Source organism: Channa argus, chromosome 16 (genome assembly GCF_033026475.1).
Source record: "Channa argus isolate prfri chromosome 16, Channa argus male v1.0, whole genome shotgun sequence".
NCBI lineage: Eukaryota > Metazoa > Chordata > Actinopteri > Anabantiformes > Channidae > Channa > Channa argus.
The window spans coordinates 4,449,557-4,468,595 of record NC_090212.1 but is presented as its reverse complement, the minus strand read 5'-3'; the positions used below and the strand labels follow the sequence as shown (position 1 = coordinate 4,468,595).

The window sequence follows — 19,039 nt, the reverse complement described above, 5'->3', positions numbered from 1 at the left end:
TTAGTGCAGATACTTGAGGCATGCAAACAATGCAGTGTAAATGACACAATGTGTATATAACCTGCATATTAAGTCCTATTTCTGTTCTGCATATGGAATAGACTGTTGAGAAGATGATTACATGGTTTCAGGGCCTATTTGCATTTCACACAGCATGAGAAAAGAGAAGGTTTACAGTTGTAGACTGGCCTGTCTTGTAGCGCAGCAAAGTAGCGCACAGTGTGTTTATACTATGGCTGCCTCACATTCACCACAGGCCTGCCCTGGATGACAAACAGCAGCAGAGGATGATTTAAAGGTTTCACGGGACTATTTTTTTTTCCACTTCCTTTGCTCTTCTTAGTCACAAGTACCCCTCAAGTAAAATGTTGCATTGTAGCTCTGTAACAACCCACTGTTGAGCAGGTGCTGTTTCTAAGAGCATGGGGAAAAAAAGTTGCCTGAGCTGAAATTCAACCAGAAATCCAACACGTTTTCTAATTGTGATGAGGCAATAAGTGGCCCACATTACAATTGGAAGTGACCGTGAAAACAAATCATGCCTCCTCTTCCCCTCATTCTGTCAGCATCGGTAGGAAAAACATGACTTTTCATCTTTATCTCTTTAATTATTTTCCTGCAAAAACACTTTCCCAGCCTGGGTTCCCTGTCACCTGGGGATGAGGGCCCACCGTTTATGACAATATGGTAGGGGGCTCCCTCAGCAGCTGAAAGCACAGACAAGCTACAGTGTGGTAGTGTTCCATTTGGTCTGAGAAAACCTGCTTGCTTTGACATAAATTATATGTGCATCAGTCGGAACTTCACTTGTAGTATTGAGGCATACTATGGTTTCTATACATATGATTAAATGGCTGGTTGTTCAAAATTGAGCCGCACAATCTGATGGTGTTATCTGGTTGTGTCAAATGAAACTTACTTGGGGTAAAGAAACCTGTCAGCAAAACAAGTCAGTAGGTCATTCCTGACCCCATAATCCTTAGTTAAATACTGTATGATCTTCTAAACCTCCACTGCTTGGCAGCTGTGGATAAATAGAGTTTATATGCAGATGTGATGGATCATGTCTGATTGGGCCAGTAAAAGCACACTACACAGCACTGTCTCTCTGCAATTAAGCTCATTTTGTGTGTAATGTACAAACAACAACTTCAGCTACTTTTTCTATTTTCAACAAAGTCACTAATAAGATTTACTGCATTGTTATTCTGAGCATGGTGAAACAAGCTGCAGCAGGGCTAAGTAACAGACAGAGTGGTAGCACACAGCATTGGTATGCTGCTGCATCAGGAGAAGGACTCAAGAGGTCCACCACAGAGCAGCGTGAACCAGAGGGCAGTGCAACAGCCGGTGTGGCTGTCACTGTTCATTAGCAGGGCGCCGTAAGCTACCTGAAGCACGCCACAGGTCAGCCATGGCGGGGCACCTCGTTACCACCCAGGTGAGATCCGAAAATATCTTAAGATTGTGTCAGCTCCGAGAAACATCTACACCAGGGACATTTCCTCTTGACAGTGAGCCTTATTCCTTAATGGAAACATGGTGTTGTAAAGAAGACTTGAATTTCTGATCTGTCAACCTGCACATACTGGTTCCATACAAGAAGAGTAACTAAATCTATGGTTGTAGCTGTGATTGCTGATACAGTTTCTGCTAGTTCATGTAAGAAAACATATTTGAATAAACTACATTAATTAGCCTTACACATACTGTATAGTATAAAATACACTGGGAATGCACAAAGGCATTGTAGAGCATCTGTGTTTTCATGTTTCCCAACAACCAATTGAATACATTGAATATAAGTTTTAAATTTATAGTTGTATTACACAAGTTACCATGACAGATAACACAGATACAAGTGATCTGCTGTATTAATTATTTTGATCCAAATCTTTGATATCCAGTGATGTCACGGACCAGCTAATGTCGGTGCACATTTATTTAATGTTTGGGCATCTCTATAGAGGCAGCTGGTACTGCTGTTAATGTCTATTAGAATGTGGCAGGAAGTGATGGTTCACAGCAGAGAGAACAGGACCAACTTTGTGTGCTGTCTAACCTAATAAAGTAATTTAATGATGCTGGTGAAGATAAAATGACAAAAGTGACAGCCAAGTCCAACACTTGAAAGGCAATAGATGCATCATCAAGCACACATGCTTGCCAAACTATACATCATACTAAAGCCTAGAGAGCTGCAGGGAAAATGCCATGGATGGCTGAACCTCTGCATAATGTCTTCACAGTATGTGTTCCTACCATCCATATTACAGTGCTGTGTCATAATGCTCAGGTATCCATCACACTAATCACTCACAGCGATCAGTCTTGGAAACCACGTCTTTTACCGAGCTTCATCATTGCCCATCAAATGTTCTGATCGATAGGTGACGGTGTCAGGTGTGGCCTGGCCTAGATTAAGAACTGGCCATTTGAAATGTAAGCAAAGCACAGACAGATGATCCTTGAGTGCTGCTAGAGGACATAAAACACAAATTGGTGTGCAAATATCTCCTGGAAAATGTCATCTCTTTAGATAAAGAGTCCCTGACCCAATAAGCTTGACCTGATACAGGTGGATACTGAGTCCACTCCAGCCTAGACCAACAGCAATTTCTCATCATATTCAGCTGATGAACCTACGTTATCTGATTGCATTTTGCAGTTAGGGCAAGAGTGCTGAGATTTTACTTGTGGCTGATGAATACATTCATCACAAGCATCAACTAAAGGTGAAGACAAAATAGATTATATATCAGTCACATTTTTCTTTGGTATGTTAGATCTGAACTGCGATCTAACAATAGTTCCAATCCGCCTCAGCAGCATTCAACATTCACGTTAAACCCAAACAGTAACAAACCAAAACCTTCTCAATTTCAATTAAAAAAAGAAAACTGCATTAAACTACAAACAGGAGAAATCAGACAGTGTCACAGGGTCATATCTGTGCCCGGGCCTCTCGAGTCTAATTTGTGGCCAGGGTGTTGTGAGCAAAACACAGCTGCATTTTAACCCCATTCTTATTGTCAGAGCTCTATTCAGGTACAGAGATGATCACATATTCCTGTCACTGTTCAAACAGGTTCCTCCAGATATGCAGAGATGGAGGACAGCACTGAACTCTTAACCTTTTATTCTACTGATTCCAGACTTGGTGTTTATTTGTTTCCTGATTTTATTGTTATAAAGCATCTCAATGAAATATCTGGAAAGGTGACATGAGGTTTGACCTATGTAAGCCTGCAGTTCAATATCAGAATGTAAACCCTAGTAATAATGTAATGATATACTGCATAATATTTTCAGAATGTTTGCAATGTATCCCGAAGCATGCAGTGTGCATAAAAAAAGATAATGTGTGGTACTGTGACTATATCAAAAGATAAATAAATAATTGGGTAGGTAATTTCTGTATTATTTCTCCAGTGTGTAAAGAACTACCACTCAGTGAAATCCTATCTTTGTGAAACACAAACATTAGGCAGATCTGTATTGATCCTTTAATTTATTTCTTTGAGTAACTTGCAATGTTTATTTTGCAGTGGTCAAAAAAAGTCGTTTCAGAATAATTCAGCTTATTTCCTCGTCTGCTTGTCAAGGTCAATCAATCGGGCAATCAGTCATAAAAAAATCCCATTCATTTATCTAAAGTTTGTCAAAGTAAGAGTGAAAAAGAAAAACTTAACATTTTACGATACTCACATGCCAGGAAGCAGTCCATACTAAATGAAATGTTGTCAAGAGACATAGCTGAACCAGGTCCAGGTCCATCTTCTATGCTGAACTGCAGCCAGAACCTGCAGAGGGACAGAGCTGGTTTATCTACCGTACTTCTGTAAAGGGTTGGATCGCTTCTGACTGAAATAAGGGCAAGAAGAATTTATCTTATTTCACGAAAATTCCCTTTGAGGTTCAGCTTTGGGATGTGTGCATTGTGTAAATTATGACAGCTCAGTCTGTTGTGCTTAGAAGTATTCAACATCCCCTCTTGCCAAGACAATTTGACTTCTTGTGAAACACATTTTGTGGTTTGTGTTGGATCCTGATACTACAATTGTTTGAATTCATTCTTTCTGATTAATCTACACTCAGTACCCAGTAATGACAAACTTAAAGAAGAATTTTAGAAATGTCTGTACATTTTTAAAATTGAAAATCTGAAATATCCCATCGGCCTATTAGTATTAAGACCCTTCGCTCAGTACTTTGTAAAAGCCCCTTAGGCAGCAATCACATCCTTGAGTCTTTTTGAGTATAAAGCCATAAGCTTTGCACACCTGGACTGGGGGATGTCCTGTTATTCTTCTTTGCAAATCCTCTTAAGCTCAGTTAGAATGGAAGGGGAACGTAGATGGACAGCCATTTTCAGGTCTTTTCATAGAGGTTCAAGAGTGTTCAAGGACGAGCTCTGGTTGGGCCACTCTAGGACATTAACAGAGTTGTCCCTTAGCCACTCCTCTGTTGTCTTGGCTGTGTGCCTAGGATGGCTTTAATGTTAGAAGGTGAACCTTTGGCCCAATCTGAGGTTCTGAGTGCTGCGGAACAGATTTTCTGAATATCTCTGTACTTTACTGCATTCAGCTTATCCTCAACCCTGACCAGTGTCCCAGTCCCTGCTGCTGGAAAACACCCCCATAGCATGATGCTGCCACCGTGCTTCACGCGAGAGATAGTACTGGGCATGTAATGAGCGATGCATGGTTTCCTCCAAACATAACATTTAGAATTGAGGCCAAGTCTTTCACAGTCAGAGGGTCCTTCAGGTGCTTTTTTGCAAACTCCAAGCAAAGTTTCATGTGTTTCGATTGAGGAGAGGCTTCCATCTAGCCACTTTGCCATAATGCCCAGATTAATGGAGGGCTGCAGTGATTGTTGTCCTCCAACTTTGTCCCATCTCCACACAGGATCTCTGGAGCTCAGTGAGCGTGATCTCTGGTTCTTGGTCACCTTTCTTACTAAAGCCCTTCTCCCACCATTCCTTAGTTTGATCAGGCAACCAGATCTTGGAAGAATCTTGGCTGTGCCAATCTTCTTACATTTGTGAATTATGGAGGCCAATGTGCTGTAGGGTACCTGTAGTGCAGAAGAATTTTCCCCCCCTTAGATCCGTGCCTTGCAAAAATCCTGTTTTTGACCTCCGCAAGCAGTTCCTTTGACCTAATGGCTTTAGTTCTAATTCAGTTTTCATTGTAAGTTGAGAGGCCTTATATAGAGAGGTGTGTGATTTTCCAATCAATCTAATTTGCCACTGGTAGCCTCCAGTCAAGGTGCAGAAACATCTCAGCAAAGATCAAGAGAAAGGTTGTGGCAAAGGGTCTGAATACTTAAATACATCTGATATTGGAGTTTTTCCTTTTTAATAAATTTACTGACCTTTCTATAATTTTGTTGTCACTTTGTTATCATGGGATACTGAGTGTAGATTATTTAGAAGAGAAATGAATTAGAACTAATCGTTCTAATTCATTTCAACATAACAAGATTGAAAAAACTCACAGTGAATCCACTGTTAAAAAAATTATTTAGGCAGACATTGTATATCTAATACCTATATAATAATGAACTTGTTGTCAAAAAACTATTAAACTTATGTCAGCTGAACAAACTGTTAGTTTGGGTTTGCACCAAGAGTACTAGCCTCTCTGAAGCTCACTAATTAACTCGTTATATTCAATCGAAAAATTAGAAATTATTTGCTGGACTATTTTTTGTGAGACTTAGAAGTTCTAGTATGTGGACATTAAGCTAGTCTAGCTCAAGGTCTGAGTGTTGTCTTCATGCTAAGCTAACCAGCTGACGTGTGTTGACACACACTTGTCAATGTTAAAATCTAAAAAGAACATTTTATTTTTGGTCCAGAATCAAGAGGTGCACAAACTAAAAACACTCACCAAGAATCTATGTGTAATGTCTTCTTTGTCTTGACTTTTCCTGCACGTTATGCTGTATTTCTGATTCTCTTTAAGCTCTACAAAGGTCACCGTAAAAAGTCTGGCAGGTTCACTTAGTAGTTACGGACATGACATTCTAATTAAGAGCACAAGAACGGCTGACTACATAACCCAAGAATCAAAAATTAATCACTCTTAAGGGAGCAGGATTATCCAAAATCAAATGGCAAAGAAACCCCCAGTCAGGAAAAACAGATGAAATGCCTTATCTAGGGTTTCTTTTCTGTTTTGTTTCAATTTCTCTTTCCTTCGAGGGGAAATCAGGGCCATAGCTAATTGGAAGGGAAGTATATTGAGTATAGTGATTCAACTCTTTTATCATAGACGAGTGGAATATTTTATGCAACTGTACACCTCATCCATGGTATAAGACTAGAGTCACTATGGGATTCATTACTTTTGTGGAGTTCAAATGAAATGTTTCCAAAAAAATTAAATGGGAATGTTGAAAATATGCATTTGTGAAATGCAAAAGAAAAACAAGAGCTTATTGGTTTAGTTTCTCAAGACTTTCTTTGCTATGGAAGTGTGTCAGAGGCTTCTGGGGTGAGTGTTGAATGAATGGTCTGCTTTTAAAAGCTTCATAATCGTGCAACAAACTCAATGCTTTCAGACAGTCCAACCACATAGCCTTCATCTAATTAAGGTGCCTGTAATGAGATAAAAAGTGTAAGAATTTATATTACCAGTCTGCCAGCCCATAAAGTGGAAGTATGATCGGTCTCCAGCCCCTCTCAGATTTGGGCTCATTGGCTGAATGCCACAATTTGCGCTGCTCCTCAGGGCCCGTACTGTTCTCCACTATCCACAGAGACAGCGCCCCCTTCTGTGAGCCTCCAGAGCATAGCCAGAACCGCACCTGTTGAAGTCAGAATTTCAAACGAAACCATGTAGTCAAATTTTTGGAGCACAAAGTTAGAGGAGCGTTTTGAGGTAATATGTGTAAACGTCCTTTGAATATTTCAGAATTGAAGTAAAGGAGTTAAAAGTATTACCAGGGATCAATCAGCAACAGCCATCTGTTCAGTTCTAATTATTCTATGATTAATAGAATTCAACCAGGATCATGGTTTGGTTTGTTTTCAGTGCTGCTTCTGCATGTTTCAGCACAAAGCAGTCTCATTTCACTATTTCCAGGAGGGATGTGGTGAGTGTAAACCTGTTTACAATTAAACTACACAAAGGCTGTACTAGAAATTAAATAGTAGAAGTGAATCTAAAGCTTGCTAACAAGCCTTCGACCTGCCCATGTTCCTCTGCACCATTTTATTGGAGCCAAAAACATAATTCTTGCTTCTCCATTTGAGTGGAACAGATGCTGGCTTAAGCCTTATGAGAAGTACATGTACAGATGACAGTATGCAGACAACTGAATTCAGCACCTCTCCAATACGCTGAGCGCCTGTATTGTCCTTGTTTATAACAGGCTGAGGTCTTTCTTGTCAACCGCAAGACCACATGGCAATGACAGTTTAAACATCTGGAGTACAAACAAACACTCCACACTGGGAATGACATGAAAGTGCATGTGGTCTGTAGCTAATACCCAAAACTAATATTCTCAACATAGCTGTCCAAGAGGAGACAGGCTAGATTAAACATCACCAGTTCAGTGTGGAGAGAGGGATTTAGAGTGTTAATATAGAATGTGTGCAAAGACGCTTGGAGGTATTGTCTCCAATGGTGCAGTACTGCTTCAACTGCTGTCCACAAAAATATAAATCTCACCTGAGAGGCAGCAACATTCTTTACTTTTATTGTATTTTTCAGATTTTCTTTTCTTTAATTTATTGCAGGTGCCTCTTCAAGTTTTTGTTGTTAGGGAATTATTTATTTGCACTCTGTATATTGTATTATCTTGTTTTTTGACCTCTTGACCCGTCCATCACCTTCCACCCCCATGCCTCCCTTCTCTCTCAGCCTCATCTCAATCACTTTTCCTCCACTTGCAAAGTCAACTTGGGGTTAAAAGGTCACTGTATTAAGCAATTTTAAAATCACTAACATAACTAAATGATAAATGCAACAGCATCAATCAAAACTTAAAATACACAACCTCTTCACTCAGATACCTGCTATATGGGCATCATGAGGTAAAAAATGCATGATTTCAAATAATTTTACAACTAGGCCTGCACATACAACCAGTGAGTGATTAGACAAACATCACTGGCTCCTAAAATCTCTCAGGACATGTTGATGGCTCAGTGTTACCCTTCTGTCTTGGCACATTGCAGTGTAATTTTTAAGAAGTTTTTGAAACCAATTATCATATCAAAAATATTCAAAGCTTTCTATTCCTAGGGTAAAATTCAACTAAATGCATATTCTATTGTTTATTTATGGGGGTGGGATGATTCAAGTACAAAACAATCTGACTTGTTCGGTTCACTAGTCACAGTTTGGAGCAAATATGTACTGTTCTGTAGATCTTAAATAGGTTGAAATGTCCAGAACAAAAATCTAAATGTACTGGGAAGAAAGCCCTCCATGTAATGCCAATGACTGAAAGATGGCACAGATAAAAGGTTAGAGAGCAGTTGTCTTGAAAATGGCAAGTCCAGTCTGCTGAATAGGAGCGCTATGGATTCAGTGTTACGTTTGACACAAAGGGCTATGACTGTGTTTATGCACTGTGCAACATATGCGGCTTATGCTAGCAGAAGTACAATATGATGAACCCTTTCAGAAGACACCACACCAGTGCGTCCTTTGACAACAGTATGAGGAAAGAGTCAATTAGGAAAGAGTTACCTCTTCCTCAGGTTTCAAAGAGCTACTTCATATAATTTTAGGTAGGGCAAAGTCCAAACCAATGTACTGGTGTTTTTATAGTAAAAAATATGCAGCTCGGTGCAGTGATGAAGGATGCCAAGACTTTAGCATGTAATTTAAGTGCTTGAACCACATTATAATATAAGGGATATTTTAACATGATGACACATCAGTAACACAGCAATAAAAATAACATAAACTGATCAACATTGTTTTAAAAACAGTAATGTGTGTTTGGTTTATGCTGCACTTTGTGAAACAATTGACATTTCTTCATATATAATAACAAAAATTTGTGTTTGCACTAATTAGAAAACCTTGTCTTTATACTTAATTTTTAGGAAACAGTTGTTTAATAAATGTTGCCCTAAATGCTCTAAATCACCGTGACCCTGTAGGTCTGAATCAACTGTGTGTGCACAAGCTTTTTTTAGGGGAACAATGACAAGTCAGAGCAAACAACCAATCTACGGCACAGACAAGTAAGCTTATCCAAGTCGCCAACTGACAGACATTGTTTGAGCATTTGAAAAAAAAAAGACCAAAGTTAGCCTCTAAATGAGCTACTTAAAGCTGGTATAATGTAGTAGCCATATTTATTTTAGGTAAGAACACCCATGGTCATCAGTTCAAAATGAGTAGGCTGCTTTTCTTTATTTCTGTGTGAAATCAAAGACAGTTTCAAAAATGACACCGTAAATCTGACGCCGTTATCCCGGTAAACTGCATACCTGCGAGAGGAAAGCTTGACAGACACAGCAATGAAATGGTGGCACAAGGGACTTAATGAAATGTCTTTTGTGCACATCTAATCACATATTTGTATGTGGACGTCCAAGAATAGAGATGATGTTTGCTGTGAGGAGAAAAACTAGTTTGCTCACCGTGCATGGTGAATTTCTTAGAGGAGGGGGAAAAAGAGGGCTCCTCAGTAATGCTGAGCTACGCTGTCCTTTGGACTGGCCTCCCTCCACACTGAATGTAGCACCTTTAACACACAAACAAAAAAAAAGAGTAAATAAAAAAACATTATTATAGATTCTGAAGGTTTGCATTTAAATTCAAATGAGAGGACGTGCAATAGATTTATAGGTTTTAAAAAGTGTTTGGTAAGCTGTTTGCATATTTCTCCCATTCTCCCCTTGCCCTACTTTGATGCACAGAATAATCAATATGACAACAGCAATATAGTTAACAGTGATTTTCTCTCATCCAGGTAACAATTGTAACAAAATAATGACAGAAAAAAAAATTATACATCAAGTCACTAAATATGGTATAAACTTACAATGCTCCATTTATAGTTTCCCTACACTACCTCTGAGAGTTCTGTAAATAGTTCAGAACAAACACAAGGCTGAGACAACTAACACTTTAAAATCTCATCAAGAGACACACTCAAGTCACTGCACTGACGGTGGACTGCAGGTGTAGGACTCAGATCCTGCACGCTTAAGTTTTTACACCCAGTGGGATTCAGTTTGAAGCTGCAAAGTGTGTTCTGAACAAGACAACAAGCCCATGTCTGACACATCAGAGCTTCTGGATATCCTTCCACATTAATAAACTATTACTCAAAAGATCAAGATTATTGGTTTATGCTGCACTTTTTCTTCCCTTTCCCCCTTTTAACTCTCTCTAACTCTCTCATGAGGCATTAACAATACACACTTACGCAAAGCTGCAAACAGGCTAATGCATTATTTAATCAGAACAGTGTTTCTAATAGTGTAACAGACATGTATGAGCCACCTGATGATGGGCAGCTCTGCCTGGTAGCCTTGGCTGGAGACTGGAGTCTTCTCCAGGAGAGACCACGACCCATTATTGTCTGCCAACTGCACTCACCCTCTTCAAAAGAGCAGTAGCTGCCATTGAGAAAGTGGCCTGAAGAGACAGGAGAGAGAATATATCAGGGGAGGAGAAGAGAAGATAAGGGGTGGATGGTGGAGGGATTGGGGTGGGCATATAATGAGTCGACAGGCCCAGCAGGGGGGTTAAAGAAGAGAAAATGGAGTGAACACTGACAGGCAAACTGCCAAGGAGAAAAAGGACAGGGGATGGGGATCAAGGAGTTGAGCGACAGTAGAAGTAAAGAGGTTAAGAAAGGGAGAGAGGCATATGGGGGGTGCAGACTAATGGCTCACAAGATTCCATGTATTGGTGAAAATTAGGGTTGAGGTGCAGAAGAGGGGGGAGTGACTCTAGAAACAGAAGCAGAAAATAGAAAAAGCCTGAATTGCCTTTGGGTGGGGATAGGAAAAGGCAGAAGAAGTGGTTCTCAAGGGAAATGAGAAAGCTGAAGTGGTGACATGATGTGTTTTAGGGGTGGCAATTCAGTTGAAATACCTCCGAAACATAGAGCCAACTGACTACCATTTACATAGTGAGTCTGTACAACAGCAATGCAGTAAACAGGTTTAATTGGATCGCGAAGTGGAGAAGATTCGTGCTTGTGTGTGTGATCAGTCTCCTTGTTACTGTGTCATATGATTTGAAAACAAGGCATCTCTCATTACATTTAGTTAAGACACTATTAGAGGACAATAAATACAACATAGGTATGTGTGAATGAGTTTTTGATTGATATACATGACAGGCTTTAGGTGGGCTTTTCACTTGGTATAGAGCAGTATGGGAAAAAATGATTTTGTTACTTGCATAACTGATTCAAATCAGACAGAAAAGTTAAGTTGGGAGGTTGTGATAATGCCGTGGAGGTTTGAGTTTCATCTCAGTGTTTGGAAAGTTTTCACCCTACATTTGATTTATGCTTCCTTTCTCCTGAGGTGCTACTCTTTGACAATGTGTACAGTATGTGCCCTGATAACAGTGGGTTTGGGGAAATGACATCATCCAAATAATGGGACCATAAACAGAGCAAATCCACCTATAGATTATGGAAGTGACTTAAAAACAAACAAACACACAATTTATAATCGATGAAAAATCAAAAGGTGTTATGTGGTGGGGGCTAGTTTAGAATCACTAGCAACAGCAACATAGTTACCCAGACTGAGAAATACCCTTATGGTATTCCACGAAGAGCAAAAAATTATCGTGCAGATTACCACTTTAAATTTCTACTTGTATCCACCTTTGATGCAAAGCAGCATTTCACCATAGCTGCAGGGACACTGTACAGTAGTGCTGGAAAGCAGTGGGGTGTCTGCAGAATTTAGATCAACTAAAATCAAACAGGAGGAGCTGTGACTCTTAGAGAGTGGAGGATGCATTGATGCATAATGAGGCTGGTGTAAGGTAGTGAGGAGGATCCACAGAGAGTTGCTTTTCTCTATAAGTCAGAAATCTTTGTGATTGACAAAAGTTACATTTGTTCCTTCTGTTTCTAATTGCTTTTTTTCTGTTAATGAGCCTTGGCACAGCGTACGAAGGTTTTAAATAGATCAAATCAGATAAAGTTAAATTGTGGGTAGATCACAGTGAACGGGCCATCAGAGAGGAAACACTGTGATTTGGTTAGCAGGGGTACTTGTGATGCGTGATGGAGAAGACCAAAACGAACAGCAGTAAACTGTGTGACAAGCAAAGGAGAGAGAAGTGTGAGAGTGACAGGGTGAAATGAACTATGGATCTGCAGCACTTGTCCTTCATCAGAAGGGATAAAGCTTATTATTATTTTCCAAATAGATTGAGTGACAGAGACAGAACCTTGCTTTAAAGCAAATGACAGCTGGCCTTCATGCTTCTGTGCACTTTCAGCATTATGAGGGAACACAGTGGAAAAGGTGTGTGGTGATGCAGAGAAAAGTGGAGTGGATCATTTTTAGTGGACTCATGGCAATAAGCTATTCCCCATCAGACAACTACTAAACCACAATTTACATGCTCTGTTTGTTGCTGCTGTAGCTCCAAAAATAGTAGTGTCATTAATCATTTATTTCAGATTTACAGTATGCTCATTTTTCATTTATATCATTTATACCATTCAAATGGACATCGTACCTTTGGGTTAGCCCCGCAGCCCAATCATTAATGAGAAGAGAAACTGTACCTTGTTACACTCTTATCTCTAAGCTCCCATAGTTAGCAAACCTATAAGCATTATGAAGCAGGCATCATGTCAATAAGCCTCTCACATGAGAGGCTGACACGCCCTGTAGGCAGGAGGAGGATATATACACATATACACACACACACACACACACACACACACACAAGGGCTGGGGGGATTTCACTTGTGAGTAAGATGTCAACATACTAGACTAGTGATCCTCATAGGCCTGGAGAAAAGCAGAAAACAAATGTGCAAAGAGATAGAAATAACAACCAAGGAATTTGTCAGGGGTGAGAAATGCTAGCCAACCATAGCTCCATTGCCTTTTTTTTCTGCCTCTACTCTTGCCTCGTTGTCAGGAAAGCTCACGTGGATGCTCAGTTCTTGCACTAGTAGGCAGGATGCAACTGCTTCATTAAAGACAATTGTTCACAAATAAATGCAGAAGGCCAGTGGACATGTGAGCTTTCCCATCAACAGCTGTGCTCCATTGTGACGGTGTACTCACGACATAGGTCGCCTTCATCATCGCCGAGTGGACAGTCTGTAGTGAAGTCACACAGTTTGTCCAGTGGGATCCCTGGTCCCTGGTAACAGTGGTACTGACCCTCCAGTGTGATGTTGGGCCCGGGCGAAGATTCTGGGCAGAGAACGTAGGGGAAGAAGACAAAGAAAACTCATCACCTTGAGAGTTACTTTACACATAGTACACTGTTGCAACATTCATTGCAAACACAAATGTTTCCACTGTGCAAGTTAAGGAAATGATTTACTTACTAGTCAAAAGTATGATGTAACAAGAACCCCCAAATCTTAATTTAGAGCTAAGGAAAAATAACTCCTGATTAAATGTACTTATTGAATATTGCTGCTACTGTTTTACGTTAGATACAAAACACTAATTGGCCACTCAGGGAAAACACAACTTACAAACTGTATTAAATATACAAACAGTACATAAAAGTACATCAGTCAGTGACAGAGGCTAATATAATCCTTCATTGTAACTCTGTAGAACACTCACAAGCTGCTTGTAACATCATAAATAACTTGGCCTGGGCTGCATAAGCATCTGCCTATGAATACAGTACATATCAATCAGACGAGAAACACAAGAAGGAGAAACAATGACCTAGATACAGTAGAAGGTAGCATAATGTGTACACACACACACACACACACACACACACACAGATTGATATCACAAGGCCTCAACAACTCAATTGTAACATGGGGCATTTGCACATTTGCATATCTATGCAAATCAGTGAGGCGATATCTCCAGGTTGTAAAAACGGACTGCTCACCTCTACCAAAATCATCAGAAGCTGATCACAGCACAGAGAACAAAACATAAAAGTGGAAAAAAAAAAAAAACTGTGTGCTGATGGGGATCTCGTTTCACCCTCCCTTCATAAGGAAAAAGGAGAAGCGATTCTTATCATGAGTGACTGGCTCCGCTTACTGTAGTTTGCCCTTGATCTGTATTATGTAGATTTGTTCTCTATTCAGACAGAAGAAGTCTGATAACGCTGGAGTCCATGACAGGAGAGGAAGTGTAGAGCAAATACTGTTAGCTGAGCTGACCGGATAGGCAGTAATGATGGACTCATTTTTACGAGAAACTTCTAATGGCTGTACACACACACAGTTTGATATGATGATACACCTTAGGTGCTACATTTCTCCATCTCAGAGTCAAACTCGGGTGACTGATTCACAAACATGTGGCAGAGGGTAATGACCAGCTTAGACCAACTCAACAACAATCACGTGTGAAAGAAGCAAACGAAAAAACAAACACTCAGAAGTACGGAATCCCCCAAATGCACAAATGCTTTGCAAATGGAAAAGGAAAAAGGTTTTCAGGGAGCAAATACAGAAAACACAACTAAATACAAATTTGAATTACACCATTGGAAGCCAAAACAAACTTAATAAAAACTATTAGCTTATTTCCTCACACCGATTGACTTCGGTAGCTTAACGAGTCACCACCACAACAACAAGCTTGTCCAAGTGTGAACACTACAGCGACAGGGGCACTAAACATTTACCGACACAGCTGGGACACACTTGTATCTGTGTTTGAGTATTTTTTTTAATCCCTACATTTTTAAAACAAATATCTAACAATTCTACATCTTACATTTTTAAAACATGCTTGTTACTTTAGTTTAAATAAGCATAAGGGGAAATATAAATATTTTTTTATTTTGCTTTATTTCGCTCACAGGGAAAATGTGTATTGACCAGGAGCTATGTACAATGTGTGATATTCTAATATCAGAATAGCTTTGCTCCAAATCTACAGTAGGTCCTTACACGTTTCTTATTGCTTTTCGAAGAGTTGGTTCCTCGGCACTGACAGCGACAGGCAGCTGTTCACAGACGGGTCTGTTAAAAGTGTGTAAGACAGATACTGTAACGTTAGTTAACTTATCTTGTTTTGCATAAAGGCAGGGGCAGTTTAAAGGAGTGGCCAGTGGGGACTGTTAAATTCTGACCCCATTCCAGCAGCTTTGGACAGTATTTACATGAAGTAATAAATTACTTATAAAAATGCAGTTAATTGCAGTTGGGATCAAATGCAGTTAATTTTTTAAAATAACATATGCCGGCATTTGATCCAAAATATTTAAAGAAGGGGCGGCAGTGGTGCAGTTGGTAGAGTTGGGCCACCATGTTTTAAATTTAAAAATTATTACTAATTTTAAATGGATGATGAAAGCTCCTTAATAGCAAAAATCCAACCATTCCTAGGATTGATAGAAAATGGAAATGATTTGCACGATAGCATACTTCTACTTTTTTACACCAGTATCTGTACTTAAGCATATTTGTAATTTTTGGTTGTTATTGTTACTAAAACTTTTAAAGTTGACTGGTAATGCACAATGAGCTGACATGTGAGTTTTCTATTTGTTTTTGTTTTTCATTTTCTAATGACATTATTCGGACATGTATTTAATTAAGTTGTCCGTATTTGCTACCCAGAAACATTTCTGTTGTTGTGTCTGCTGTGTCAATTGTTTTTGTGTTCACCGAGCATTTTTCCCTATTCGGTTATGCTTTCTGTAATTGCAGTGTTTTTCTTCTTACTTGCTTGTGTTTTTTTAATTTACATGTGTTTACATGTGTTTTCTTAAGCTGCCAAGCACTGAATTCTCAGAGCTGCCGCTGAAAAGGCCAAACTCTACTAACTACAATATTACTTCTTCATTTACTGTAGATATTATTTTTGATTGTAGTAATGGAACTTTACTGACACCAGGCACGAAAATCACGACCAGGATTAATAAAAAATACAGAAGGTAGTTGAAAGTATTTATAGACAATCGTGCTGCCATTACCTATTATTAGGTGTTTAAAGATGCAGACTTTGTATAGTAGCATGCTTTAGCAGGTTTATAATAAATACTCCAATTCATAGAGAAAATTTGTGCTGTGAAATAAAGGCCATCCGTAGTTTTCAATGACGTGTGCAGAGCCTGGAGGCCAAAAAACTGCAGTACACTTAGTTTGATGTGTAGTCTATTTAGATCAAATATTAACTAAAATTGAACGTTTTGGACCCTCGCAATCAGTTGAAACTAAAAATAACAAATCAAATTAATAACCTTCTCAAAAGTAGACAGTATGAAAACTCTTATTGGACATTCTCTCCTAGGTAATAACAGTACAGTAGCTTTTGCCTTATTTTTTATGGCAGTTGCCCTGAAATGAGTGTTTAGTTATTATGCAGCAGAGAACAGACATTTCTTGGCCACGCTTGATTAACAGCACACTTCATTTCTTTTTTCACTGGTGTTGAGAAACCTTATAGGGCCCAGTAGGAAACTGGCTCAGTCAAATCTATGGATTAAAAAGAGGGGGTGTCATTTTTTATTGGTAAAAAACACATTAGTCAGGGGCCTCCCACAGTCCACTATTGTGGTAGAACCTTAATGGCTGCAGAGAGCCACATTAACATGTCAGTGAGTAATCCATTTCAAATTCTTTGAAAACATATTAGACTGAGTAAATGACTTTCATAATGAATATCCTTTTTTGCCAGTGCTGTGCTGCACATTATGAATAATCTGTCAGCCCTATTTGTACCAACTAAAGGCTGTGTACATGCTTTAATACATAGAACTAGAGTCTCAAAGGCACATAAGCCCAGACGAAGGTACTGTAAATATCTAATATCATGAAAATGAGATGAGATGGAGGCTTGTTTGTTTATAACCAACTGTGTGAGTATAGATGTCTTGCTATGTGTATTTAGTCATGCTCATTGGTTTTCTCAGTCATGCTCATTGGTTTTCTTTTTTCAGAAAAGAACCCCAGTCTGAAGAAAGATAAAGATACAGACTCTTGTAAAAAATAAAATAAAATAAAAAAAACCTCGTAGGAGTAAAGGTTCAACTCTTGCTCAAGTAAAAGTGAAAAAGTACCGTCTCTGTAATTTAATTAAAGAATAAAGGTAAAAAGTACATGTCTACCCGCTTCTTATGAGTAATGCTAACTGGACATAATGTGATATTATTATCATTTGAAAATTATTAAATCACCCAACTCCTCGCCACCCTCTGGAACTGCCCCTTATAGTATACACACAAATACTCCATACACAAACATTCACTGGAGCGACAGGCTGCATCCGAGACACCAAGTAATTATACAGGGAAACAAAGTAGTGAGTTAACTAACGTTACAGTATCTCTATTACCAGCATACTGAGTCCCATCTGTGAACGGCTGCCTCCCGCTTTCAATCATACGCACCAAACTCTTCAAATGGAGAAGATATGTTAGGAGCCTCGTGCACATTGTTACTTACCACCTCTGATATCATTTCATCAATTTATCGAAGTCTGATGAAGTAAAAAGTATCAAAGTGGTGATTTCACTGGACTTTAAGCTGCTGCAGAAGAGAAGTGCAGCCAGACATGGCTGCTGCACTCCTGGCCTATCGTAGTTCTTAAATCACACTTGTCAGATTCTGAAAACAAGTGGGTCAGTGGGGGATGCATTGCCTGTGGGAGTATGTGAGTTTTGTTATCCATGTGCTCGGGGGTTGGTTTGACGTTGTGAGGGGAACGATGAATGAGTGGCGATGTGTTGGAGAGGTGACTGAAGGGGGCAGAGCAGCTGGTGATAAATGACAACAAAGATTCGCAAACGCAGGCATTGAGGTGTTTTTTGGATGCAGCTAAATGGCAAACATTACTGTCTCTGTGCATGGCTTTTAGCAAAACTGGGGTTATATCATCTACGTGTTAGCTTGACAACTGCTTCTGAATACATAAGACATTACATTATGCAAAATGACACATTTAGCCTCCTAATGAAGGAAATGTCTATTTTTTTTTTTTAACTTAGGCAAATTTCTGATACAATCTTGGACAAAACAACAACAGAACTGGATTCAGTTTACCACCAGCCAGGTTTTGAAAACTCATAACAAATTAGTTTCATTTCAAAATAATGTTATGATGTCTTTTTTAAGCCCCACTGGGTTTTAGAGTCAGAGTTGCAGGCCTACATTGACATTGATCTCTTTGTTGCAAAGCTAAAGGAAAGGCAATGAGACAGATATCCTGCTGTTTACTGTACTTCTCACCCCTTGTAGTTTTTGTTGAAATGTCAGGGAGGAACGAAGAGAGCCAGAGCCATCAGTCACAATCTATAAAGACCAGGTTACCAGGATTGAGTGTTGACAACTTTTAGTTAGTGTTGCTGGTGGCACTGGTGGCATTCAGTAGGCGTACGGAGTGGATCTTACTTTGGCATTGTTAACGGCTGCATCCAAAGAAGGGTCCAGGGTTCATTTATCACCATCACAGTGTTAGCAGTCATTACTGTACATTTCTGCTACATATTGTGGTGGTGTTACAAATAAAACGATTTTTTTTTATCTCTTCCAACAAGGATCAGATATGGATACATACAGTATACTGCAAGTCACAATACAGATACTATGTTATGACCCTAATGTCTTATAAATTATACAATAATATAAAAATAATACACTGTTGCACATAAAGTTGTAGTCATTTTGTTTTCAGACACATTCCACTTTTTTGCAAAGGTTAATTATATGTTGTTTAGAAGAGACTGATCAATAAAGTTATTAGAAGATATACACTTTTTCTATCAAGAATAACGACATTGTCACAATAATTTCATTAGCAGAGGTAAAAAATATTTTATCCCAACTTTATGGGCAACAGTATACATTACCTTACATTACCTGTAGAACTTGACCTGCTTTCCTACAACTGAGGTGCATAAATTTCAAAATT

At 39.1% G+C, this 19,039-nt stretch overlaps 1 protein-coding gene across 3 annotated transcripts in view; it reads right to left on the bottom strand.

The window, feature by feature from the left end:
• alk (ALK receptor tyrosine kinase) overlaps window positions 1-19,039 on the bottom strand; it is a 335,775-nt gene that overhangs the window by 43,578 nt on the left and 273,158 nt on the right. For all 3 annotated transcript variants that reach the window (XM_067478980.1, XM_067478981.1, XM_067478982.1), the window contains 5 exons: window positions 13,259-13,390; window positions 10,485-10,619; window positions 9,617-9,720; window positions 6,644-6,816; window positions 3,709-3,803 (listed from right to left, as the gene is read on the bottom strand). In XM_067478980.1, the coding sequence (XP_067335081.1) occupies window positions 3,709-3,803; window positions 6,644-6,816; window positions 9,617-9,720; window positions 10,485-10,619; window positions 13,259-13,390 (639 nt within the window). The remainder of the gene's footprint in view (window positions 1-3,708; window positions 3,804-6,643; window positions 6,817-9,616; window positions 9,721-10,484; window positions 10,620-13,258; window positions 13,391-19,039) is intronic.